Source organism: Macrotis lagotis, chromosome 5 (genome assembly GCF_037893015.1).
Source record: "Macrotis lagotis isolate mMagLag1 chromosome 5, bilby.v1.9.chrom.fasta, whole genome shotgun sequence".
Lineage (NCBI taxonomy): Eukaryota > Metazoa > Chordata > Mammalia > Peramelemorphia > Peramelidae > Macrotis > Macrotis lagotis.
The window spans coordinates 223472223-223498854 of NC_133662.1; the positions used below are offsets into that span (position 1 = coordinate 223472223).

General features: G+C 36.6%; 1 protein-coding gene across 3 annotated transcripts in view; it reads right to left on the reverse strand.

The window, feature by feature from the left end:
• SPAG17 (sperm associated antigen 17) overlaps positions 1-26632 on the reverse strand; it is a 248143-nt gene that overhangs the window by 39608 nt on the left and 181903 nt on the right. For all 3 annotated transcript variants that reach the window (XM_074188555.1, XM_074188556.1, XM_074188557.1), the window contains exons 29-36: positions 19369-19574; positions 15889-16033; positions 14105-14259; positions 10708-10899; positions 7706-7854; positions 7481-7611; positions 2939-3066; positions 1405-1587 (exon numbers count right to left, since the gene is read on the reverse strand). In XM_074188555.1, the coding sequence (XP_074044656.1) occupies positions 1405-1587; positions 2939-3066; positions 7481-7611; positions 7706-7854; positions 10708-10899; positions 14105-14259; positions 15889-16033; positions 19369-19574 (1289 nt within the window). The remainder of the gene's footprint in view (positions 1-1404; positions 1588-2938; positions 3067-7480; positions 7612-7705; positions 7855-10707; positions 10900-14104; positions 14260-15888; positions 16034-19368; positions 19575-26632) is intronic.

Consider the following 26632-nt stretch of genomic DNA (forward strand, 5'->3'; position numbering starts at 1 on the left):
AAACCTTTTCTAATTAAGCCAGTAGGTGTTTCCTTGTTTTTCAAATTACATTGAGTGTCTTTGGTATTTGTATATATTGCTTCCTATTGGTCGAATATAATCCTCTAGAGGACAGAAGCAATTTTTTGTATTTGTAGCACCAATGCCTATCTTGATCCCTTCTATTCATTAGGTACTAAGTAAATGCTTTTTGAATGAGTTAAGGAAAAGAGAGTTCCTTGATTCCCTTAAGGAGTTCCTGAATAAACTTTGTCCTAGGTCACTGATTACTGAGCCACTTGTTAGGGAATTCTGAAAACAATGGAGAATAGGAGAGGTATCAGAGGAGCTAACACCAAGATAAATGTTACCTTGTTGGTTTTTTAAAAGGTGTAATTTTCTAGCTATAGCCCAGTGAGCTTGACTTCAAAGCATGTAAAAATTCTAGAACATATTAGGAAAGCTATTGCATGTGAGTATTTTTAGAAAGCTGCAAATAGGACAAATGTGAGAAATGTTCAAAGTTGAAAGAGATGCAGAGAAATGGGTATATTTAAAGACTATTGATAATTTGTTCCAATCATTCTGGAAAACAATTTGGAATTATGTGGGAAGAGATGTTAATCTGCTCATATTCTTTGATCCAGAGATCATGTTACTGGAAGCATGCCTCAAGGAGATCAACACAAATGTTTTATACAATGTTGTTAAGTCATTTTAGTCACATTCAGCTCTTCATAACCTCATATGGATTTGTCTTGGCAAAGACCCTGGAGTAGTTTGCCATTTTCTTCCTTTACAGATGAGGCAACTGAGGCAAACAGAATTAAGTGACTTGTCCAGGTTCAGTTGATTGGTGGTTGCCCTTTAGGCTCAAAGATGACCAAAATGACATCACTATGTTAGAGTCTTGTATCCAATTGTGACTGATCAGGTCAATAGAGGCTTGAAATGCTCTCATGTTGATCCAATAAGCCATGCGAATATTTTAGGTAGATTCTCTATACTTGTGCACCTTGTCCAGGGTCACAAACTTAGTAAATGTCTGAGGCTATATTTTAATTTATGAAGATGAGGCCTGGCAATTTATGCATTGAACATCACATATATTCAAAGCAGCATATTAGCATAAGACTGAAAATAAGGTAGGACTGACTCAATAAATCATGTTTATTGTGGAGTATTATAGAGTGGAGTATTAATTTATTATAAAAATGACAAATATGAAGAGTTCAAAAACAATGACAAAATATAAACTGAGACAAGGTAAAGACAGCAGAATTAGAACAATATACACAATGACAGCAATGTAAATGAAAAGAATAGATACAAGAAACAGAGCTGATAATGCCCAATTCCAACCCTCGAAAAGAAATGAAGCACCTTTCTCCTTTTGTCAAATAATGACCTCATGGTTCCAGTTACCTTAAGGGAAAACTGTAGCTTTAGTTTCAGCTCATTCTTAATGACCTCATGTTGAATGAATTGCCGAACCTGGAGCACTTTGGGGCATTTTTGGATAGGTGCAGGTAGGTAAGCCAAGTGCATGTTGCCTATGGATAAACCTTTCCAAATATGAGTTCCAAATGGGGGCCCTGGAGTTTTCTTCTGTAAAAACAAAAGCACCACCAATGATGAAATAAAACATCTTAATATTTAGAACATTTTTTTATTAAAAGTATGTTTTGGGGTGGCTAGGTGGCATAGTGGATAAAGCACCGGCCCTGGTGTCAGTAGTACTTGGGTGCAAATCCGGCCTCAGACACTTAATAATTACCTAGCCGTGTGGCTCTGGGCAAGCCACTTAACCCCATTGCCTTGCAAAAACCTTAAAAAAAGTATATTTAATAATAATCCCAGATTGGTCTAGCATCTTCCCCAATAAATTTTGTTTGTTTCTTAGACTGGAGTTCCCTCTCTCATCTCAGTGGGGAAGTGGATTTATCCCACTCTTGATCAGCATGGCATCTTAGACCTACTCTGTTTCTAAACTTACTTGGTTTATGCCTTCTTAGGCAATCTGGAGGTATCCCCTAGCTTCCAGAGACTTGCCACATTGGTGCCAGACTTAGCAGAAACTCTTATCAACTTTAATTCTAGTAACAGCACAGAATTCTTGACTGTCTACCATGTTTGGTTTTTTTTTAATTATTATATTATAATTATTTTAGGTAAGGAAATGGAGTCACATAGCTTAAGTGATTTCCTTGAGTTTGGGATTGATTATTCTTTCTAATTCCAGTCCCCTATCTACTTGCAATCATGTGGGATAAAGAAAATCCTTTTCTCTGACAATACTAATTCTCTGGGCTCATCCCAGTAATCCCTTGGACTTTTTTTTTAGGTTTTTGCAAGGCAGTGGGGTTAAGTGGCTTGCCCAAGGCCACAAGGCTAGGTAATTATTAAGTGTCTGAGACCCGATTTGAACCCAGGTACTCCTGACTCCAGGGCCGGTGCTTTATTCACTACGCCACCTAGCCGCCCCTATCCTTTGGACTTTTAATGGAGAGTCCCACTACCTAAGTCACTTAACCCTATTTGCCTATACACAAAAAAGTGATGATTCTCATGTTAGGAAATATTGCTGTCATATAAGATAGATTTTAAGGTGTAAGATTACACCAATTTAGAAAATCTATGACCAAACTGACTTTAAATAGGGCCACTCAGCAAGGATACATTTATGATATATCAAAATAGTAGAGGATACAACACTGGGCAAGGGAGATAAAAATGATTTTAATTGGTCAGGGTGAGTTCTCTAGCATTTCATCATTTTAACTGGGATGTGAGAAGCAGCATGGTGTGGTGGATAGTTGGTAGGAACCTAGGTTCAAATTCCACCATTAACCCCTTGATCTGAACTGAGCTATAAGGGCTTGTGGGTAGGAGCAGAAAGAAGAGGCAGGGGGACAATCAATCCTTCATGCAACTGCTTTTCAGTGTAACAATTTTGTACCTCAACTGCAGGGAAAGTATTCCAGAGTCTTGACTGGAGATTGGTAGGAACAATAGCATCGAACTCTTTATCCATAATCCATGGAGATACTTCATAGAAAGGGCGAAGAACTGTGATACTCAGAGCACCTAGATCAATGGCAAGATTAAAAAAGAATCATTCCTGAATCAAATTTCTTTTGCAGAATTCAGTTGGGCATCATTTCAGCTTCCCCATTTCTTTCCCTAGAACTTTGAGAAGGCAACCATCCTTGACAAAGCAAAGGAAGTCAGTTTTAATTCAGAACCCGTGTAAGCCTTGAGAGGAAAGAGATAATCATCAAAGGACAGACAGAAACCACCTACTTTCATGTGCAACTAGAAATCTCTTCTACAGTTGGTTAGTTTATTTTTGTTTTCAAGGGGTAGAGTGTGAGCCAAGCAGGCTCACTTCATTTCTAAATTTGGTTCTGCCATTCATTGATTAGATGACCTCAGAGAAGTTGTCTTTATTTTTTTTATGCCAGCTTCATTTCCAAGTAATAATAGCAAGCATTTTTTTAGGTTTGTTTTATTTTTTGCAAGGTAAATGGGGTTAAGTGGTTTGCCCAAGGCCACACAGCTAGGTAATCAGAGGCTGGATTTGAACTCAGGTACACCTGACTCCAGGGCCGTTGCTCTATCCACTGCGTCACCTAGCTGCCCCTATAGCAAGCATTTTTAATAGTATTGTTCAATCACTTCAGATATGATTTACTCTTTGTGACCCCAGTTGGGTTTTCTTGGCAAAGATAACAGAATTTTTTTGCCATTTTCTTCTTCAGTTCACTTTCCAGATGAGGAAACTGAGGCAAACAAGATTAAGTGGGAGTATTTGAATTTGGAAAGATGAATCCTTCTGACTCCATCCACTTGATCCATTGAGCAACCAGGTAACCCAGAAGTTTTGATAGAATCTCATCATTTGTTCCTCACAACTACCTTGCCAGGCAGGTGCAATTAGTAATCCCATTTTACAGATGAGGAAATGATTTTAATGCCTTGGTCTGCATGACATGATTCAGAAACAGGATTGAATTCAAGCTTTCCTAATTCCAAGTTCAATACTCTGTTTATTATGCCACCTAGTTATCCAAAAACACATCTTCTCTCCTCTATTCAGATAAAAATCCCTAAATTGTAAGATCCTGAAGCCTCAGTTTATTCACCCTTCAAATAGAGCCTAATGAGCAAAGTTATGGTTGGGAGTTTTGCAAAATAAACAAAAACATTTTTTTAAAAAATTCTTCTTTCATTTTCATTGTCATTCAGTCAATAAATATTTATTGACAAACTATTATTAGCTTATCATTATTGTGTTTGGAATTGTTCTGTTTACCATGGGGGAGTTATAATCATAGATCATAGTTTTAGAGCTGGAAGGAATCCTTCCAGAAGCTATTAGTCCAACCCCCTCATTTTAAAGATGGGGAAACTTAGACTTAAGGGATTAAGTAACCTGCCTAAAGTCCTTTAACTAATCACCAGCAGAGTCAAGAATAAAGCCTTTCCTATTCCCCCAGTTGATAGTGTTCTGCCCTCCTAGAATATTATTTTTTGCTTACACTACAGTTACATGGGGCAGCTAGGTGGTGCAGTGAACAGAGCTCTAGCCCTGGAGGACCTGGCTTCATACCTAGTCTCAGAATCTAGGTCCATCTCCAGTTGTCTTGATTCATATCCGACCACTGGACCCAGATGACTCTGGAGGAGAAAGGGAGGCTGGTGACTTAACGTAGCACCCCTTCACTGAAATCCAGTTCGTTTACATGTCATGGCATCATCTCCCTAATGTCATGGTCTTCGAGAACAAAGGACAAAACAGCTACATCTACATGGAAATGGGCAGCATTTCTTCCACTAAGACTCTGGACTTGCACAACTGGTAAGTGCTTATCCCAGGCTTATAGACTTTTCTAGTTTCTGAATTTTATAATCTTGGGCGGTGTCTGTTGCCTCCAGCCCTGCAGAAAATTCCCAGTTTTCACTTCATATTATAGGTCTGTTTCCTAATCTGGGTGACATGGGGAAACTGAAGTATAGTTTCCCTAAATATACAAGACTAATCAATGATAGAAACAGAGTCAGCAATTGAGCACAACTCTGATCAAGGGTCAGAGGTGAGAGAAGGTAAGAAGAGAGCGGGGAACATTTTAGGAGTTCAGTTGTTGAGGACATAGAGTGTGCAAAGGGTTGTGATATAAAATAAGGCAGGAATGGGTAGGGTGGTACTGGACTATATGGAGGATCTTAACTGCTAAGCTTAGGAATTTGTATTTAATCCTATAGGGTCTTTAAAACAATGAGTACCCTGTGATGCTTTTGGAGTAGCAGAATAACATGGTCAGGTTATGAAGGAAGCAGCTTAGTTTTGCAGCTTTATTAAGGGTGTATTAGAGATGGGGAGAGATTAGTTAGGAGGCTATTACAGTAATCTTAGCAAGATATATACACTCCAAAGTGTATTCCTTCAAAGAGTCATGCAACAGTTATAGAGATACAAACATTCACTAGCTGGACAAGTCAGTTGCTCAATAGATGAGTAGAGAGAACATTGGACCTTGAGTCAGGAAAACCTGAATTCAAATCCAACCCGCAGATGCTTACTAACCATATTGACCTTGGGCAAACCACTTAACCTCTATTTGCCTCAGTTTTCTTGACTATAAAATAAGGATAATTATAGCACTAGCACTACCAAATGATATCAAATAATATCAACATGGCAAAAATAGCAGCATGTGCATGTTATATTTAGAAATCTGGGTTATTGCTGTTGGTTTTGGTTCTATGATTTAAATATTATTGGGAGAATTAAATGAGATAGTGTCTTTTTTCTATGATGCTATTGTTATACACTTATTATGTATAAAAGGACATTCCTGTCCTCTATTCTTTTTGGTAACTCCATCTCATGGAAGCTTGTGGAGAGCTTAATGGTCTTTAGCATATTTCCTCTGATAAGGTCAGGGAGCTCAATGCAGATGAAGCATGGACTTTTATCTGAGCAGCAAAGCTAATAAGGGAGACAGGAAAGAAATGAAGGCCAGGAATTAGCCATCATGTTTGACTGTTGAACACACTGATGTTCAATGTTCACTTGCTTCCTATGCCAACAAGCAAAAATGGCATCTATATTACATCTTCATTTTGCTGTTGCCCATGCTGGGGGAAGGAAGAATATTGTCTTTGGTTACTCCTCTGACACTATGCCATGACAACGAGGGGAAGTGAAAATATCATATAATGCTGCAGACATTCACTAATATCCTGTTGTGAGTGATGGTAGAGAGGTCGTTCTGTGAGTTGGGAATGGTAGGATGAACCCAATTTGGTTAGCAAAGAAAACTTCATTTCCCAAGAAGCATATGCATGGAGGTGGTACCTTGAAAAGGAATTCAGAGTGTTCCCTTGCTTGCTTTAACTACTTGTTATGCCTGCTTTGTTTTAAGTAAATGATCTTTGCTTTACTTATAATTGTATGAGTCATGGACTGAGATAAATGATTACCTACTAGAGTACAACAGACCTAAAAGTAATAAAGAGCAGGGAGTCATAGTGAGGAGTGTTAGACAGAAAAACATATAAACTTATATGCAAATAGATACCAATACATAGATATACACAAACATTATGTGCTTGGCCTATTGGGAATGGCCTAATGTGGTCTTCATTTACTACAATTGCTCAGAATTAGAATCTCTATTCATATAATTAATTTTATTGGAATTCACTAACAATTAAAAATATAAATGCCCATATCAGTCCTTTTTTACTTTAAAATGTCTGTCTGTGGAGCCAGAAGTCCTGGGTTCTAACCTTGCCTTTCCCACTCATAACTTGTATGATGTCTAGCAGGTCACTTTATCTCTTTGAACCTCAGTGTCTTTAACTGTAAGATGAGTTTGGATGGGATGACTTTTAAGGTCCCTTCCATCTCTAAAGTTTTGAACTTAGAATCTTAGTACTCAAATGAAGCTTAAGGTATATATCTTAGTAGTCTAAATAGTGGATTAAATGCCAGCTCAAAACAGTGGATAAGAATGAAGAAATGTGTTAAAGTTGGATTCTCTGGACTCTTGGGAATAGGGATGGGGAATGGAAGGAGTGAAGGAGACAGTGGGTTGGAGAGGGATAATGAAAAACTAATATTTTACATAGTGCTTTGAGGTTTGCAAAGTCCTTTGCAAATCTTATCTCAAATGATCCTTACAACAAGGGAGGTATGTGCCATTATTACAATTATTACCATTTTTCAGATGAAGAAACTAAGAAAGTTCAAGTGACTTGCCTAGGATCACACATCTAGAAAGTGTAGGAGGCAGGGTTTCTTATTAAAGAGAGTTTGAGGCAGAGAAGTGACAGCGAGGATACTATTTAATCTTACTGAGATTATAAACTACCTATCCACACTCATCTACTCCATTTCCTACCCCCTAAGTATATATTTCAGTGCACATGCTTATTTGTATTCATGTGCATTTCTATCTTTGATTCCATGTATCCCCAAGAGACCTCTCCTTACCTGGGTATTCCTGTACTGGCTCCTGCAGAACAGCAGTGGTTGATTCTCCATAGGCCAAAGATAGATACTCTTCTATGTCACTATTCCGAAGAAGTTCTGCTCCTGAACCATCCGCATAGATAACAAAAAATCTATTTAGGTAAACACAATTTGGTTAACTGAAGGATATGGTGAAAATATCTCTGTTTAAAAGAAAGATGTTTGGGTTGTCTTTTTAAATACTACCTGGGGACATGCTCGCCATAGGTTAGAGGAAGAGTTTTTTCTACTTTATCAGGCACTAAGCTGTCATAATCTTCACTTTCCTCCTCTATGGTCTCTTCCTCCAAGCTTGCTTCAGGGATGACAGTTGATATGGTGCCATCAACCATGACCTAAAAGTGAAGTAATTCATAGAACATTTCTGTTTGCTCGACTTGATAAAGTAGGTGATTGTTTAACTCTGGGGAAGCCCTGTTTTTTTTTATCTAGCTAAAGTATTCTTTTTTGTTTGTTTGTTTTAGATTTTTCAAGGCAATGAGGTTAAGTGGCTTGCCCAAGGCCACACAGCTAGGTAATTATTAAGTGTCTGAGACCGGATTTGAACCCAGGTACTCCTGACTCCAAGGCTGGTGCTTTATCCACTGTGCCACCTAGCCTCCCCTAGCTAAGGTATTCTTGATGAAAACCAACTTTCCTTATCAAGTTTCAGTAATTTGATAGTTTGAACATCTCCTAATCTGAAATGATTGGGGGAATAAGTAAAAAACAGACTGGGTCAAACATAGGTAATCTTTATTTAAATTCAAATTAGCTGATCTTACTATAAGGGGTATACCAGAAAGATTATATAGTATCCCGTTTTTTCCACTCTATTCCAGCCTTATCTCACTCTGCCACCATGTTTCTACTGCCTGCTCAGAAATTCTACTACCAGAGCTTTATTCCTTTTATTTGCCAGTCCTAAGCACTAACTAACTGCTTATTGAATTGAATTATGTAAGATGCAAATGGCCATGAGAACAGTAATACTTTAATTCAGTAGCATTCAATCAAATAGAAGTTTATTGGTCCGTGTTGACTTAGGAAACCACAAAACATAAAAGGAACTATGCTGTATTGTATTTTTATTTATTTTGTTCAACATGTCTCAAGTATATTTTAATCTGATACTGGCTGTACTATAGAACAGTAGCTTTAAGCTATCACCCACAACCTGTATTTTCAATTCATCTCTCATCTTGGAGTTTGGACTGCTGGTTGTGGTCCTTTCTTCTTGAAGAGGGCTAATGATATCATTAGGGTGATGTCTTGACTGGCTCATCAATTGGACTGAAGGAATCAGAGCTGCTCAAAGTTTTCAGCCTCACTCTCTCAACAACAACATTAACAACTTCATCTTCATCTCCTGCCTTTTAGATAAGAGGTGGGACAAAGGACCCTGTATAGCTATGGAAAGGAGTCCAATGAAGGGAGACCAAAGCTTGGCCACAGAGGGCAGAAATAGGTGCGGCCGATGCAAAATGACAGATGCAGATTGTAGCTTGAAGAAAAGGAAAAATTCCCAAGAGTTAGAATTGTTCATAAATTGATAGATGGGCTTTAGAAGAGGTGGGCTTTCCCTGGGGTGTACTGATAAATGTTTCACAACTTGCACTCTGAGAAAAAGAAATATATATGCCAGAAATACTTTTGTGTTTAACCAACTTTTCCACCATGACATAAAGAATAGAGTATAGACAATCTTCAAAATAATATATCAAGACTTGATTTATAACATTAATGTTCACACTGAAAATTTAACAATGGTGCTTTCCAGTCAACATGAGTTAGTTCCAGCACCACTCTACTCTGGTTGGTTCTCCTTCTGTTGAAATTTTTAAGCTGAAACTTGATATTGTTGGAGATGGCATACAGGATTTTTGATCAAATACAGGTTGTGTTAAATAATGGGGTCCCTGCTGACTATGAGATTCCATGTATGATTCTATGAAGAGGATAGTATAAGGTGAGAAAACTATATATCTTCAAGAAAAGTTTAATTCCCCCCCCCCCCCATATTTTAGTGTCTGCTGCTTTCTCACTGTGGAACAACCTTCTCCTCCTTGTTGCTTTGCTAGTGGGTTTTTCCTAGGGTTCCATTTTGGGTAGGTCATGATCCATTTTCCCTTTAACCCTTTTTTTTTATGTGGGCCCTTCCTTCTTCTCCCCATATTTCCAACCCTCTTTTATGTGTTTTTTTTTTACTGATTATAAAGTAAGTTCCTTGAGACCAGGACATTCATTTTGTTTCTATTTTTTATCTCTAACATTTAGCACAATGTTTGATATTGTAAATACTTAGTAAATAAATACTTATTGCTTGACCTAGCTTTGCTTAAGGTCAGACTTGTTTTTCAGTCATGTCTAACTCTTGGTGACTTCATTTGGGATTTTATTGGCAAAAATATTGGAGTTTGCCATTTTCTCCTTCAGTTCATTTTACAGATGAGGAAACTGAGGCAAACAGGGTGAAGTGACTCACCCAGGGTCACATGTCTGAGGCTAGATTTGAACTCATATCTTTCCAACTCCAGGTATAGAGCTCTAGCCATTACATCACCTAGCTGCCATAACATCAGAATTAGGATGGATTTAACCAGCTGCAGAGTCATTAGGACACATAATGAAGGTGATGCTGTTGTTAAGCAGGCAATATCCAGGGTATGGCATGATAGAAACTAGATCACTAGTCTTAAAAATTATTTAATTATTTTTAGGAATGGTGAAGACCGCAGCATAAGGAAAAAGGAGCTCTGGAATAGGAATATCTGGACTCCTCACAATTCTTTTTTCTCAACTCTTTTCTGAACTCTTTGCTCCTTACAAATCTATCTGATCTCTATTCCCTTTTACTCTCCCCTCCTCAGTGTCAAGCAAAAAGATGCTTATTTTCCATCAGACACGATATACCACTCTTCACCCATCTAAGTAAATGCCATTCCACCCACTCCTGATCTGTTGACATAAAATTCAAATATCTGCCCTTTTCCTTTTGTCACCTCTCTCTCATTTATCTATCTGGTTTTAAAACTTTTTGCCATCCATTTTGTGTACATGTAAGATGAATGTGCATGTATCTATGCATGTTACACTTGGGAATAAAATAAAACAAATCTGCATTCTAAAGTAGTTAGTCAATAAAATTTGGTTCCATAATTATAGATCTTCTAATCCAACACTCTCATTGGAGAATACAGACTATTTACCTGAAAAACATTTCCTTCAGGATCCAGAACTTCACAGATTATGTCGGAAGTGTGCGTCATAATATACCTGCTTGCTCTCAGCTGCTCACGTTTGCTGAAAGGTCGGTAGAGAGTGTCACTGTTTGATTCATGGGAATAAATGGCTGAACAATCCTTATCAATGGAGAGGCAACCAGTAGTGGGGGGTAGCACCTAGTAGGAAGGCAGCAACAACAACAAAAAAAACAACTTTATTATTCTTTAAAGAACCTTCAAGAACAAAGTTGATCTAACTAACTAGCCACAAGCTTGTTAAGAATAAACCATGTAATGGAACACTATTGTTCTATTAGAAACCAGGAGGGACTGGATTTCAGGGAAGCCTGGAGGGATTTGCATGAACTGATTCTGAGTGAGATGAGCAGAACCAGAAAAACACTGTACACCCTAACAGCAACATGGGGGTGATGTTCAACCTTGAAGGACTCGCTCATTCCATCAGTGCAACAACCGGGAACAATTTTGGGCTGTCTGCAAGGGAGAGTGCCATCTGTATCCAGATAAAGAGCTGTGGAGTTTGAACAAAGTTCAAGGACTATTCCCTTTAATTTAGGGCAAAAAAAACCAGGTATCTTATTGTCTGATCTTGTTACCTCTTAGACTTCTTCTCTCTTAAGGATATGATTTCTCTCTCGTCACACTCAATTTGGATCAATGTACAACATAGAAACAATGTAAAGACTGACAGATTCCTTTCTGTGGGGGGTGGGGGAGGGAAGTAAGACTGGGGGAAAATTGTAAAATTCAAATATCTTTAATAAAAAAAATTAAAAAAAGAATAAACCGTGTAAGATAAGCATTATACTATGCAACAAAGCTCTGGTGCTGTGATTCCCCTAATTTTTTTTCTTGCCAATTATTACCTCTATTTTCCCATGTGGAGAGGGGAAAGGCACAGGGGACAATCATAATTCAGAAGGCAAGTTCAGTAACTTTCCTTGTCACAACCTAGATCTGGCTATCACTCACAAATGTACCATTTCCATGTTCATGAATTCTGAAATCTCATCTGATCACAATATATTGTCATGCTGCCTTTTCTTCTGCCATCCCAAACCAAATACTAAGCTTTATCTATCCTCACTGAGACTTCTAATCCTTTGAACATTCAGTTTTTCCTGGTTATCACATCTATACTAACTATATTCTTTGTTTTTCCCCATCTTGACCAACTACCCTCTTGAATCCCTTGCTCCTTATCATATCATTGATTTTTGCCTTGCCAAGACCAGGCCTCAGATCATTCCCACTAATTACTACCTTAGTTCCTACACCTGTGCTGCTGCTGACAAAGAGAAAATCACGCAACCATTCTGATTGGATACACTATAAACTTATGTTGTACAACCTTCATTGCTGCTAGGCAATTCTTTTAGACTTTCCTAATTAAGTCACTATCCCACACCCCACAGCAGACCTTTTAAACCTTTTCATGACTCCCAGGAAATCACTTAGGACTCTTCCTCTAGTCACTCTCCCAAGTTAGAAACTCATGTTTTTACTCAAAAAAATTGAGAGCATTCACTTAGTTTTTCCCTTCTTTTCATCCTGTGTGAACCAGATGATCCCCTCAGCTTCTATTGAATGCTACTGCTCTACAAATAACTTTATGTATTTATAAATATACTTATATATTTAGTTCCTCCAATAGAATAAACTCTGTGGGATAGACAAAGATCATTTCATTTTGCCTATGCATCTGTCTCTAGCATCTACTTATATTCCAGGAACATAGTAGTAAATAAATGCTTGTGGATGGACTGAAAAAGAAAATATTTCCTAACAGTTATGACTATAAAAAGTAGTGGTCTCTGAGATCAGTTTGGAACTGCTTATAATCCCACCCAATATCCTCTCCTCTTCCTTTCTTTGAATTTAGTATTGATTTTTATATTGATTTGGTTTACTTAGTTGATGATCTATAGTTTATTCTTAAATCAACTGATAGCTGATTCTTAGATGGCTTCTATGTTAGTAACTGTTATTGTCTGAATGTCAAAAATAGTCAATTTAAATTTTTAAAAAATGACGCTGTTTAAGTATTTACAATTTTTTTGACCTTTCCTGATCATGAGTTTAATTTTTTTTGGCCATTGTCATCCTGTAACCACCATCTCATTAAAGTCAGAGCATGAAGGTGAAATTGTGACTTGAGATCTTGTCCAGGTCTTCACCAAATATTTTTGCTTTGTTTCGCAACAGATGTGATATAAGTTGCAATTTTCTTTTTGTTGTTTTTTTTTGTTAATTCTTGAAAACTCTACAAGGAGAGATGTCTGGGACCCCTGGAAATGATGCGTCTTGCTTTCAGATGCAGGAGGAAACCAACTCTTGCAGACTCTTGAAGGATTTCAATGCCTCCTATGGCATATTTACTCACTGAGTAGCTAAAGATTCTACATTTTAAACACCAGAAGTTAAATGAACATTTAGAGACAACTTGGTGTGATTTTTAGCATCCATTAACACAAAGCTAGACTTTGTCTTTGATGACTATCACTGTGGAAATATAATAAGACAGTGTATCTTGTATTTTGCCTTGTTTTGTAGGTTGTTATTCCAAAAAAGTTATCAGCAAGTCACCATATTGGAGACCGTCACTTTGTATACTCGATTGGTCTTTAAATAATGGAGTCATTCTCTCTTCCTTAATATAAACTACATTATAGATCTGAGAGTCATGCCTGAGGCTATATAGTTAGGCTTATTTTTCCTTCTCCTTTAGAAACCAACATTTCATTCAGCAATTGTGCTTAATGTTGGATGCTTGGGATGTTACAGAGCTGAAAGAGGAAGACAGAAATGGATGTTGCCCTTTCCAGAAATCATTATGAATTAGATTCATGATTAATCAACATTTTTTTTCATCTATGCTAGTGTGAATTTATTGAGGATATTTCTAGTTGGGCAAATCATTTAAATTCTCTGAGCTTCAATTTCCTCTGGATCTCAGTTTCTTCATCTGTAAAATAAAGACTGAGTGAACTCCAAGGTTGTTTCCAGTTATATGCATTTTGTATGTACCTACTTAAGTACATGCTTTCTCCACTATAAGAATGTAAACTTCTTGAGGGCAGGGCTGCTTTTTTTTTTAAATTTGCTTGATTTACTCAGTACATAGTGTGGTGTCTACAACAGAGTAAATTCTTAATCAGTGCTTGTTGCTGGATACATAAATGTGAGTCCTTATAGGTTTTTAAAGAAAACTAAGAAGGATATCAGCAATAATAGTCTATTTTTACTGGTATATTACTACACATGGAAAAGAGAGTATGAAAGGAACATTTAGAAGGTAAAGGATGACTGGGAGACCTCACTCATACAAGTGGAATTGTCTCCATATTTTACCTTGGCTCACCTGGTATGTCCCTTGTGGCTTTGCAATAATTGATGTCCCATCTTTGAAAATAGCACAGCAGCTGCTGTCTTCACAGTTTGTAATAACAGAGGCATAGTTGGGGCTCTCTATTCGCATACACTTCACTTGTCTGGTGATGGACCATGAGGCTTCAACTAAGAGCAAATATAGGCAGTCAGGGTGGAAGAGGTGCTAGGGTAGGGGAATGAGCTTGGTTCTTTAGCTAAAGCTCTCTTCCTTCTTAATGGCTCTTTTGAAAAGCACATGTTTGAAGATGGAGAAGAAATTTGGGAATCCTGCTTGTGATGTCCTCTTTCAAAATGTTTGATTTTCTGAAGTCCCGGGACTTAGAATTGATCATTTCTTTTCTGCCAAGATTGCTTCTCTTAGTGGTAGAAACACTGTTTACTATTTTTAAGTTAAATAAAGGAATCAGAGCTCAAAAAATTTTGTTTTCCAATCGAATACAAATCCCAAGAAGAAAACAAAGCTAATATGGTCATCACTGCTGCCTACTAAAGATAGGGATTTGAGAAAAGGGAAGACAAGGGAAGTGTGGTAACCTGGAAATGGTGAGCAGACCTAAGGTTAAGGCTAAGTCTAGCCACCTACTAGCTGTGTGACTTAGAGCAAATGATTACTTCTCTGAGCCTTGATTCTATCATCTGTACAACAGAGGAGTTAGAGTGGTTGATGTCTATGGCTCCTTATAACTTTAGTTGCACGTAAGTTTATATAGGTCTAAATGAAAATTTGGAGAAATTTAAATCAGAGTACAGCATTTATCTTTCTAGGTATAGACCACAGGAATAATGGACTTTTGACATGTAATGGTTTCCCAGAATGCATTTGCTTGGAGGCTTGCTAATCTGAGTGGGAGAAATTTAGATTGAGAATAAAAAGAATGGGGGGAAAAGTATCTAAATACAACAATGAATTCAGATACCATGAAAGCAGTGATTAATATGGAGAAAGAACAATGGAATTTCCCAGTAATTTATAAGACATACTGATTTTAGAAGAAAGGACAGAGAGGACACTCATGATCTTAGCTGTCTATGCACCACTAATGCTAAGAGTAGGGAGAAATTATTAAAGCAACATTGAGAGATTAAGGCATGGTGGTAAAAACAGAAAAAGTCCTGGATTGGGAGACAGAAGATATAGGTCTGACCAGGGGCAGCTCACTTAAACTCCTTTCATCACCTGTAAAATTAAGGAGATGGTCTCTAAATTTCCTTCCAGTTTTAAGCCTTATAAATCTATGACTTCATAGGTATCGTTGACATTGGAATTGGGGAATATTTCATAATTGTATTTGTAACCCCAATGCCTTTCATAAAACTTGGCCTTCCACAAATATTTGTCGATTGATTGTTGAATAAACTATTGGCAAGGGCACAGAACATACATCTTATTTCAAAGGAACATTTAGAAGCAAAGGGTTGGTAAAGAAGCACTATGGTTCAGGTAGATTGGTAGATTCACATCTATGGATAAGGTCAAAAGAAAGCAAACCTAGAAGCCATGCAGTAGTAGGAGTCTACTCTCTATTACCAGACCAAGTGGGCAAAGTGGAGGGTATACAATATGAAGGCATGTGACTCATTGGGAATTCATGATTGTTGGTTAACTGTAATCATAGTAATGAATATAATTATGCTAATATTGTCATCTGTGAGGATCGGAGCAAGTTAAAGTCTGATGATACTCTGATGAAGCAGAAATGCAAGACATCATACAGAGCCTTCATCATCTATGGTAGTCAGTTGATGTTAACTTACTTGCTTCTTGGTCAGATGAAGGTACAATAGTGTCTTCATAAATCTGATAGAAAGTTGTGATTCGGGTACCATCAGCATGATCCACTATCCTTGTTCCATCAGTTTTTATCACAATAGTCACTTTGTCTTCTCGAGTTGTCATCACCTGGATGAAGAAGGAAAAGTGATGGTAATCCTCTTTGCATTACATTGCCTAAAGACAAAACTTATGCAAGGTTATTATTATTATAACCATAGTAAGATCTGGAATCTTTGAATAGTTGTAAATTATAAGCAAGTTAATGGATAATATGAGTTCACTGGACTTTGCATTTTTTTTTAACTTTAGGTGGGGTAGGTGATCACAATCGGTAAAACTACCAGTCCACACAAGTTCCCATTTAGATCAGAGGGGATGAGAAGAAATAAAGTGAAGATATGACTAAACACAGATTATTCAAGTTAGAAGAGATTAGTCCAACCAGACAGACAGTCAATAAACATTTATTAAGTGCCTATTATGGGATAGGTAAAGTAATTACTGTTGAGGATTCAAAGAAAGGCAAAAGGCATTCCTTGCTCTAGAAACTCCCAGTTGAATGAGGAAGATAACTTGCAAACAACTATGTACAAATAAGCTTTACATATGTATATATGTGTGGTGTGTTTATATGAATACATATATGAATGAAGACAAATCGGAGATTAATAGAAGGCACTAGAATTAAACAAGAATGGGAAAGGCTTCCTATAGAAAATGACATTTTTAGCAGGGAATTGGAAGAAACCAGAAGGCAGAGACAAGGCAATGAAGTACCTTGTTCAAGGTCACAGAGATAGTAAAAAAACTAAGATCCTCAGTTTCCAAATGTAGCTCTCTTACCAGCACATTACACTTCTCAACCCAGTTTTTCCTTTCTTTTAGAACTTTGGTGTTTTGTTATCACACCTCCTACTAGCTTATTTCTGGGGACACTTTTCTTTTTTTGGATGGAGAACAGAACTGTGTTTTTTTATGAAGATGAAAATCCTCTCCCCTGTTAGAGATCAGTTCCTGTTAGAGATCAGTTCTATGTCTGTTCTTATATAGTCTTTTTTTTTTAGGTTTTTTTTTTTGCAAGGCAATGGGGTTAAGTGGCTTGCCCAAGGCCACACAGCTAGGTAATTATTAAGTGTCTGAGACTGGATTTGAACCCAGGTACTCCTGACTCCAAGGCCAGTGCTCTATCCACTACGCCACCTAGCCGCCCCTGTTCTTATAGTCTTAAGAAAGGTTCTTGGGGTCAGGTAAAGCCAAGACTTCTGGTTTTTATGATGGTCTCTTATAGAATTGAAATAGTTGTATGCTTCTGAAGAAGGTAGAGCAAGGGAATGGGGGAGGCTTTGGCATAGTAAGAAAGGATAGCTCTAGGGAGTCTGATTACTTGGAGAATTTTGTGTTTCTGTATTTGTGAACTCCAGTATTGAATATATGTGTTCTTGAGGAAAAAAGTTGTCCTTGAGGGAAAAATTTGCACACTAGGTGGTACTGGGTTGTGATATGTTTCCTGAAATCTTAGTAAACTAACAGGTCAGTTAAGAATGATTTTGTTATAAAGTCAGTAACAGCTTATCTTTGATAATGTCCCAAGAGTCTGTCCTTGACCCTCTTCTCTTCTCCCTCTCCTTTATTTCACTTGATGGACTTAGTAGCTACCATAGGTCCAAATGAAGTTACTAGAATAAGATTCTTAGATATATTTGTTCAGTCTTAAACTCTCTCCTCATCTTCAGTCTCACATCCCCTAACTGTTTAATCTTGGATTTGGTGTTGGGAAGACCTGAGTTTGAATCTCACTTCAAATACTTATTACCTGTGTGACTGTGGGCAAATCACTTAACTTATAAAGTGGGGATAGTAATAGTATCTACATCTTAAGAGTTGTTGTGAAGATCAGATAATGTATTTATAAGGTACTTTACAAATACTATCTATCGATACCATCATCATTATTATCATCCACCTCAATCTGGGTGTCTTGTAGACATCTTAAATTCAACATGTTTAAAAGAGAACTCATTATTTTTCTTTTTAAAATTTTCCCCATATTCTAACTTCTTTATTACTGCCAATATACCACCATTCTCCTGGTCACCGGTTTTGCAATCTGGGTCATTCACTACTTCTCATTATCTCACTCACTCCACAGTTCCAAACTAAGACTAAGTCCTGTCAGTTCTCCCTTTGCAGGATATATCATATATATCTCATCCTTTCCTCTAATTCAGCCATCACCTTGGTTCAGATCTTTATCATTTCATACCTGAAATATTGGAACAACTTACTGGTTGTTCTGCCCTACCAAGTCCTTTCTCCAGCCAATCCTTCACTCAGCTGCCAAAGTAATCTCCCTGAAGGGCAGATTTAATTCAATTCAATCAACTCGTGTAGTTTCCTATCACCTCTAAGAGCAAGTATAAAATCCTCTGTTAGGCTTCTAAAGTTTTTTTATAATCTATTCCCTTCTTTTCTAACTTTCTCCTTTACTTGTACTGTTTGGTCTAGTCTCACTGACCTTTTTGTTATTCTTTTTACATAGTACTCCTGAATAGTTCCTGAATCTATGTGTTTTCACTGACTAGTCTCCATTTCTGTAATGTTCTCTGTCTCCACCTCCTGGCCTCCTTGACTTCCTTCAAGATACAGCTCAAATCCTCTTTTTTCTTATTTCTCCCTAAGCTAGTGCCTTTTTTCAATTTACCCTGTCTATCTATCTATCTATCTATCTATCTATCTATCTATCTATCTATCTATCTATCTATCTATCTATCTTGAATGTGTGACCCTATATACTTCTTGTATAATCGTATATGCAAGTATATACATACAAGCTGCATGTACCATATATGTGTATGTATCTAGATCTAGATTTAAAACTAAATCTAGCTATATACCCTGTGCATATCTCATATATATGTATATACATACCTCATACATGTATGATACATACATATATTTTTTTCACAAATAAAGGAGAGATCTTGCAAAGGAATAAAGGATAGAACTTCACCTTAGATTGGATTTGCTGAGAGTGAAATAAGCAGCAGTTAATGACCCAGGTTGCAAGCCTGGGTGACTGGGAGAATGGTGGTACATTGACAAGTAAAAAGGAAGTTAGGGTGTGGGAAAAATTTTAAGGCAAGACACACAGACACCATACACACACACAACCAAATACATTTTGTATGTTTATGCTTCATCTTGTCTGTGTGTTATCTCTTCCCCCAGAAGAAGGCAGGCACAGCTTTTGCTTTCCTCTGTATCTCCAGTGCTTAGCATGATGTCTGGGATTTAATAAATTCTTATTGAACTGACTGTAATGCCTCTTGGGAATCTTGGCCTGTTCTCTTTGCTTTGCCCACGTTTCAAATAGTGAGAATCTGGCACTGAAAGTTCAAGGAGCTCTAACAAGTTTAGAAACTTCATAGAAGTATTTGAAGTAATTAAATAACTCACGCTACCGTTCCATCAACAGGATCTGTAGCCTGAAAGGAGAAATATGGTGTCGGGTCTGGTAGTCTTTCTAATCCTTTGGTGCCAATTCGAGTGCCCGAAGGTGTGGTGGTAAACCAAGTGCCCACATTTATATCTCCAGAGAGCTGATAATGTTGTTGGTCATGGGAGTCCCCCTTGTGTAATAGTAGAGATGTATTTTTGTGACCCTTTCCTGTAGACACAAGAACAAATATAACAATATGAATGTGGCAACTAACTTTTGATACATTATAACTTGACAATAATAATAGCATTAATAAAGTATATTAATGTTTACAAAATACTTTCCAAACATCTCATTTTTAACTTCACAACAATACTGGAAGTAGGTGCTATTATTAACTCAATAGTTGACCTAAGAGAAGCCCAGTTTGCTTCCTAGTGCGTAGATGAAATAAATTGTGTCATTTCAAATTCTTTGTGAAATATAAACTACAAATCACAAAGAAACAATGGTGCTATGTGAATGGCCCCATTTTTACCCCTTCAAGTTCTCTCTGTGGCAACATTTCAGCATATCTATCAGAGCAATATAGCTTTTTAAGTTACATTGCATCTGGGGCAGCTAGGTGGCGCAGTGGATAGAGCACCAGCCCTGGAGTCAGGAGTCCCTGAGTTCAAATCTGTCCTCAGACACTTAATAATTACCTAGCTGTGTGGCCTTGGGCAAGCCACTTAACCCCATTGCCTTGCAAAAAAAAAAAAAGTTACATTGCATCCTCCCAAACTCCAACTTTACTCTAAATTAACTCTCTTAACACTTAAATTTTTTCCTGCAAATGCTTCCTTTGTCTTTTTGAATTTATAGAGTCTGGTATCATAGTAAAAATTTAACAAACGATTGTTGAATGAGTAATTAAAGAAAGATGTATTTTTAGGGTTTGTAAGGGACTTTAGCAGCTACCTAGTCTAACTCATATAGAAAACGAATCACTACCTAATCATGTAGCCAAAAAAAGTTATTCATTTCTACTTGAATACCTCTAGAGAGAGAAAACCCGTCATTCTTGGAGGCAGTCCCTTCACCTTTGCCCAACATTATTTAAGATGTTCTTCTTGGGGGCAGCTAGGTGGTATAGTCAGCCCTGGAGTCAGGAAGACCTTAGTTCAAATCTGCCCTCAGACACACAATAATTACCTAGTTGTGTGATCTTGGGTGAGCCACTTAACCCCATTGCCTTAAATAAAATAAAAATTAAAAAAAAGATGTTCTTCTTGATATCAAGTATAAATTGACCCCTGTACAATTCCCTCCTTTCTTCATTCTTGACCAAACAGAACCTAATATTTATTCTACATTACAGGTCCTTGAAAACTTGAGGATATCTATTTGTCCCCCATAATTCTTCTTTTCTTTGAGTTAAACAGAATCAATTGTTTCAACTCATCCTCCTATGACATTAATTCAAGACCCTTCTCCATGCTTGTTATCTTCCTTTGGATACTATTTCACTTATTAATGAAACTTTAAAACAATGGTTCTCAGGCAATGTCTCATTCATCTTTGTATCTCTTTCAGTGCCTAGCACATTTATTTCTTTTCACATTGTTTCTTCCTTTTAAAAAATGAAAGTTTTTATGGATATTTTTGTTTGTACATTTCCTTTATTTCTGAATCTATCTTGACACATCTCCTACCTATGATAAGTGATACCTTATACCAAAGAATAAAAATGAGGGGAAAAAAAGCTTTTCAGCAAAACCAGCCATTACATTTACCAAGTCTGGTGGTATAAATTATGTTCTATATCCAAGATCCCCTACTTCTGCAAAGAAGTCATTTTGTCAAGTCAAAATGTATTCAGAGGCTTATTGAAACTTTGAGATAAGCTTTCTCATAATTGTACAGTTTGGTTCAGTTGTTACCATTTTTTTCCATTTATATCTGTGTAGTCACTGTGCACAATGTTTTCCTTCTTATGTTTATTTCTTTCAGTTCTAATAAATCATCCTATATTTCTTTTAATTCTTTATACTTATTATTTCTCCCACCATAGAATATTTATACATTTCCCAATCAATGATCAGATACTTTTCCCCCTTGTATATATATATGTATATATTTCTGAAAAAAGCTCTCCATGGAAAAATGAGCCTATATCAATCCAGTTCTAAGAGTTTTTAAAAATAATTTTATGGATCACAGACTTTGGAAACAGAGGAGACTTCAGCATCCATCCAGTCCAAAACATATGTGAAGGGAATCAGTATTATAACATATTCAGCAAGCAATTGTCTAGTGTCTTCATGAGCACTTCCAAGGAAGTGCTTCCATTACTTCTCTAGATAGTTCAATCCATTCTATTTTGGTATTGCTATCATGGTTAGGAAGATTTTCCTGACATAAATTCTAAATTTGTTTCTGCTATGATCTCTGCTTCCTTTTAATATCACATCAAGCTCTCTGCCCTGTGTTGACCTTCTCAAAGCATTCCTACATGAATAAAAATTAATGTGTACATTTACCAAACATGTCTGGGAAGTTTTAGGAAACTCAAAAATTCTAAGAAAATTCACCTGACTAAATTGGTCATGTGTAGGCAAAAATTGTCAATTCTTGCTCTGCATCATCTCTCTAAGGCATACCTGCTTCTTTATTTTACAAGCCACAATTTCTTCAGTCTTTTCTCATTCAATCAAAGTACAGAAAATATTTATGTTAATGAATTATTTATCATGTATTATAATGTGTCAATAATTATGGTTTTTCTGCTTTCTAAAATTGTAGATCTTTCTTTCATCAGATCCAATTTCCTTAACATACTCTTAAAAAACCCCAAACTTTAGCACTTGCTCAGTTTAATTCAATTTTTTTTAGGTTTTTGCAAGGCTATGGGGTTAAGTGGCTCGCCCAAGGTCACACAGCTAAGGTAACTATTAAGTGTCTGAGGCAGGATTTGAACTCAGGTACTCCTGACTCCAGGGCCGGTGCTCTATCCACTGAGTCACCTAGCCACCCCTGTTTAATTCAATTTTTAAAAAATTCTTCTGGAAAAAGTAGAACATAGTCCTTTTAAGAGGCAAAGGATAGTTTGTAACATTCACATTTGGAACAAGAATCAAGTAGGATCATGAGATTCCCCCTTTTCTGAGAAAGGAAAGAGCTCAATCGAAAGGTCAGTCTGAAGTCTGGAACTTTATCCAGTTGGCTAAGTATTGTTAGGCTGAGAGCTGGCAGGAAAAGAGCAATTTCTCCAAGGCAGATAGAAACTATGTGGTCAAAGGACAAAGTTCTGGGGAGGCAAGTACTACTTTTACCTTGAAGAACAAACAAGGAGGAATCAAGATGAATTTGAAAGGCCATTGGACTTGGCATTGGATGACCAAGGAGTCTGAGTCCTTGGTATTTCATTTAGCAGCTATATGACCCTGTTTCCTTTTCTTTGTTCATTATCTGCAAAATGAAGAATTTGAAGAAGATGGTTTCTAGGACTCTTCTGGGTTCTAGTATTCTAAAATGGTATGGCAGCAGAGTGTCATGGTGAATCAAGAAAAGTACTGAACTTGGAATTCCTTAGGATGATTTGAGTTCAAATCTGACCTCAGTCACTTCCTGGCTATGTGATGCTGGACAAGTCACTTGACTTCTGCCTCAGTTTCCTCATCTATAAAATGGGGATAATATTAGCTTTTGTGAAATAATACATGAAATAACATTCATAAAGTGCTTAGTAGAGGCTTAATAAATTCTTGTTTAATCTCTCCCTCCCTATGGGGGCTACTTAGAGGAGGAGAGAGAGATTGAGAAAGCCAAGAAGATATACTTAAAAAGAAATGTTTAGAAAGTTAAGACCTGAAACAGATAAACAGTAGTAGCCAATTAATGATACAGCTTGTACTTAGTGAATCTTTTCATATAACCATTGCACTAATCAACATGTTATATTACCTGTATTTTACAAGTTTATATGCTGTTACACTAATTTTTTTTTGCACAGGCTATAGGATTACAGATTTATAATCAGAAGGGACCTTAATGGTAATCTAGCCCAATACCTTTATTTTATAGATAAGGAAACTGAAGACTAGAGAGAATAAATATCCTAAGGTCTAGAAGCTATATATTTATATAACATTTATATAACACCTCAAAGAACTTATATAATATACAAAACACTCCATATAAACATAAGAGAAGCACAGAGTGCTATGAAATTCTGAGAAAGAAAAGATTATTTTCTACAAGGTTTTAGGGGGAACTGGCATTTGAGCTGCATCATGAAAGATTGATATATATATATATATATATATGTATTATATATATACTTAATTTTGTAGGCAGTTGTCACACTCTATGGAAGATGATTAATGAGTTTACAAAATCAATTTAAGACCAAGAGGCTAGTAAAGGATTGTGGGTCAGTTAAATGAAGAGTGAGCAGGTGATGGCCACTTGGTTTTATCCTCAAAAAAGGATTACTTTAATCAAGATAATAAGGCTAATGGGCTTCATGTGTTTGTGGATGCAGAGCAGCAGAGAGTGAAATGATTTGGAAATAATTTGAATGGAGTATTTACATTTAGAATTTCCCCTCCTTTTGGTTTTTGGTTATGTGTCTGGAAGCCCCTAGAGGAAGGAGGACTAGGCAGCTGCAACAGATCCATCTCAATGCTCACATTTCCCCTCCACAGAATTGGAGGTCTATTGGACACCAGATGTCCTTGAACCCACAGAAGATAAACAGAACCAAGAAGAGGAGGAATAAATATTAACAATCTGTAGTAGTACCCTTTTCCTCAGCCCCTCTCCAGCTACTGGCAAACAGCCAATTTGTTCTTTAATTTAAGCTTGTGTTGGCTCTGGCATAGATAAAATATATTTCTACAGTAAAAGAAAAACATTTTCCCCCCACAAGATATATGTACATGTCTAATTATGTGAGTTGAGAACTCTATAACTAAATGTGGCATATGAAGTATGCAAAATAAAGAATATTTCTTTAAAAAATAGTTGAAGTTCAAATTTGGTCATTCTTGACTTTTGGAAACATAAGTATATTGAAACATCTGTACTTGCTAAATATATATCATAAAAAACTTTTGCCTCAAGTCACCTAAAGTCTATCATTGAAAAAATGGCATTCATTTAAATTAAAATTCCCAACTTTCATTTAGATTTCTTGATTAATAAAAACATAAAATTTGAGAGTTGGGAGAGACCTCAGTGACCTAATCAAACCTATACAACAAACAAATCCCCACAATAACATATCTGATAAGTGGGTATCCAGTGTATTTGTTTGTATTCCTCTAAGGACAGGTAACCCACAATTTCTACAGGTAGTCCACTTTACTTTCAGGCAACTCTAAGGGTTACAAAGTTTTTTTTTTCCTTGACATTAAGTTTAAACTCTTTATTATTTCTACTACATACTTTTATGATATGATCTCAAGGTTCTTTATCATACTATTTGCTTCCAAGTGGACAATATAGATTGCCAATGTCCTTCATAGTACTCAGAACCGAATACAGTATTCTAGATGAGATCTGATTAGGACAGAGTAAAACCAAACTATCACCCTATTTAGTTAGTCAAAGGACATGAACAGCTTTCATAAGAACTACAAATTACTAGAAACTATATAATGAGAGAAATGTAAAAAAACTGAGGTCTTACTGTACACAGAGAAAATTAAATAAGATGATAAAAGATGGGACCTGTCAGTGATGGTGGGATTGTGTAAAGACAGGCATAGAAAGGTATTTAGTTTTGGTGAAGTTATGAATTGGTATGACTATTGTGGAAAGCAATACTGGTATGCTGTAAGAAATGGCAAACAGGAAGAATACAGAACAACCTGAAAAGATTTCTATGAATTGATACAAAGTGAAGTTATCAGAACCAGAAATACAATATTCATGGTACCTAAAAATAAAAAAAAATATTCATGATACCTACAACAATGTAAGTAGAAACTGAATTTATGAAATTTAGGAGAACAAAGCTTGTCTCCCCAAAGATAAATGAGATAATGAGAAGGTACTTTTTCCTGGTTCTTGAGGGTCCACAGATGCGGAACAGCCTAACATTAGTCTTTTTTTCAATGTGCTCATTTGTTTTGCTGAATTTTTTTCTGTTTTTTAAATTTTTTGTAATAAGGTAGGCTTTTTGGAAGAGGTTAGGGGAAAGATAGATATATAAAATAAAATGACATAACAAAATGTATTTAAAAAGGAAATCAATGCTACTTTCTTTTAAAGAATCTTTATTTTTCTCCTTTGGTCCTAAAAAATGTGGGTCTGACAGCCATCTAGATCCACATATTTCCAGGACCAAAGGAGAAAATAAAGAAAGCGAATCTTTGCCTAAGGTGCTGCTCTGTGGTAGTCTAGGAGTGAAAGTCACATCTGTTTCACATATGTTCTTTAGTATTTTGGGGCACGGATAAACACCTTACATCAGGGGTGCCAATCAACTGATCAATCAATTAAAAACATTCACTTAATACCTATTGTATGCCAAGCATTGTCCTAGATATTTGGAATATAAAACTAAAAACAATTCTCACTTCTGGGAGTTCACATCCTACTGTGTGCTACTAAGTGGTAAGTTGCATCATTTTCACTGTTCCCCCCTCTTTTTCTTTTGTTTCTGTTTCCCTTAACCATTCTTTTCTATATTATCTCTCCATCTTTTATTCATTTTTTCCTTTTATTTTTCCTTTCTTCTTAATTCACCCCCCCCCTTTACTTGGCCTGTCTAAGCCTTAGGTCTTACAGTGACATTCATGGGCATTATCTAATAGCCCATGGGGTTAAATGGATTGTATACATCTAATGAGGTCTGACATCTTTCTTATTTTAGTGAAATCCAAAGAGAATTCTATACAGTCACTTCCAAAAGAAATAATCACAGCTAAAAAAGTAAAATAAAAATTAAAAAGAGAAATAATCATAGCATAAAATAGAACCTAACAATAGATTCACCAACATTCTGAAAAACTTATCTTCTCTCCCCCACCCCCACCCCCAGATGGCTTCTGTCCCAAAAAGAATTTTTTCTGCCCAGTCCAGCCTACAGTAGAGAGTAGGTGGAACTGAATAGGGCTCAGTATGGGCAGTTACCCAGTTCCTTTTATGTTTCATGTTGTGTGGCTTCTTTTTCTTGAATCACTAATCCCCAGAATAGCAATTCATTTAGCAAACATTAATTGAATCTCTATCATTTTCTCAGTTCTGGGGATAAGACCACCCTTTAAGACATGCTTTGTTCTTTAGGAATGAATATA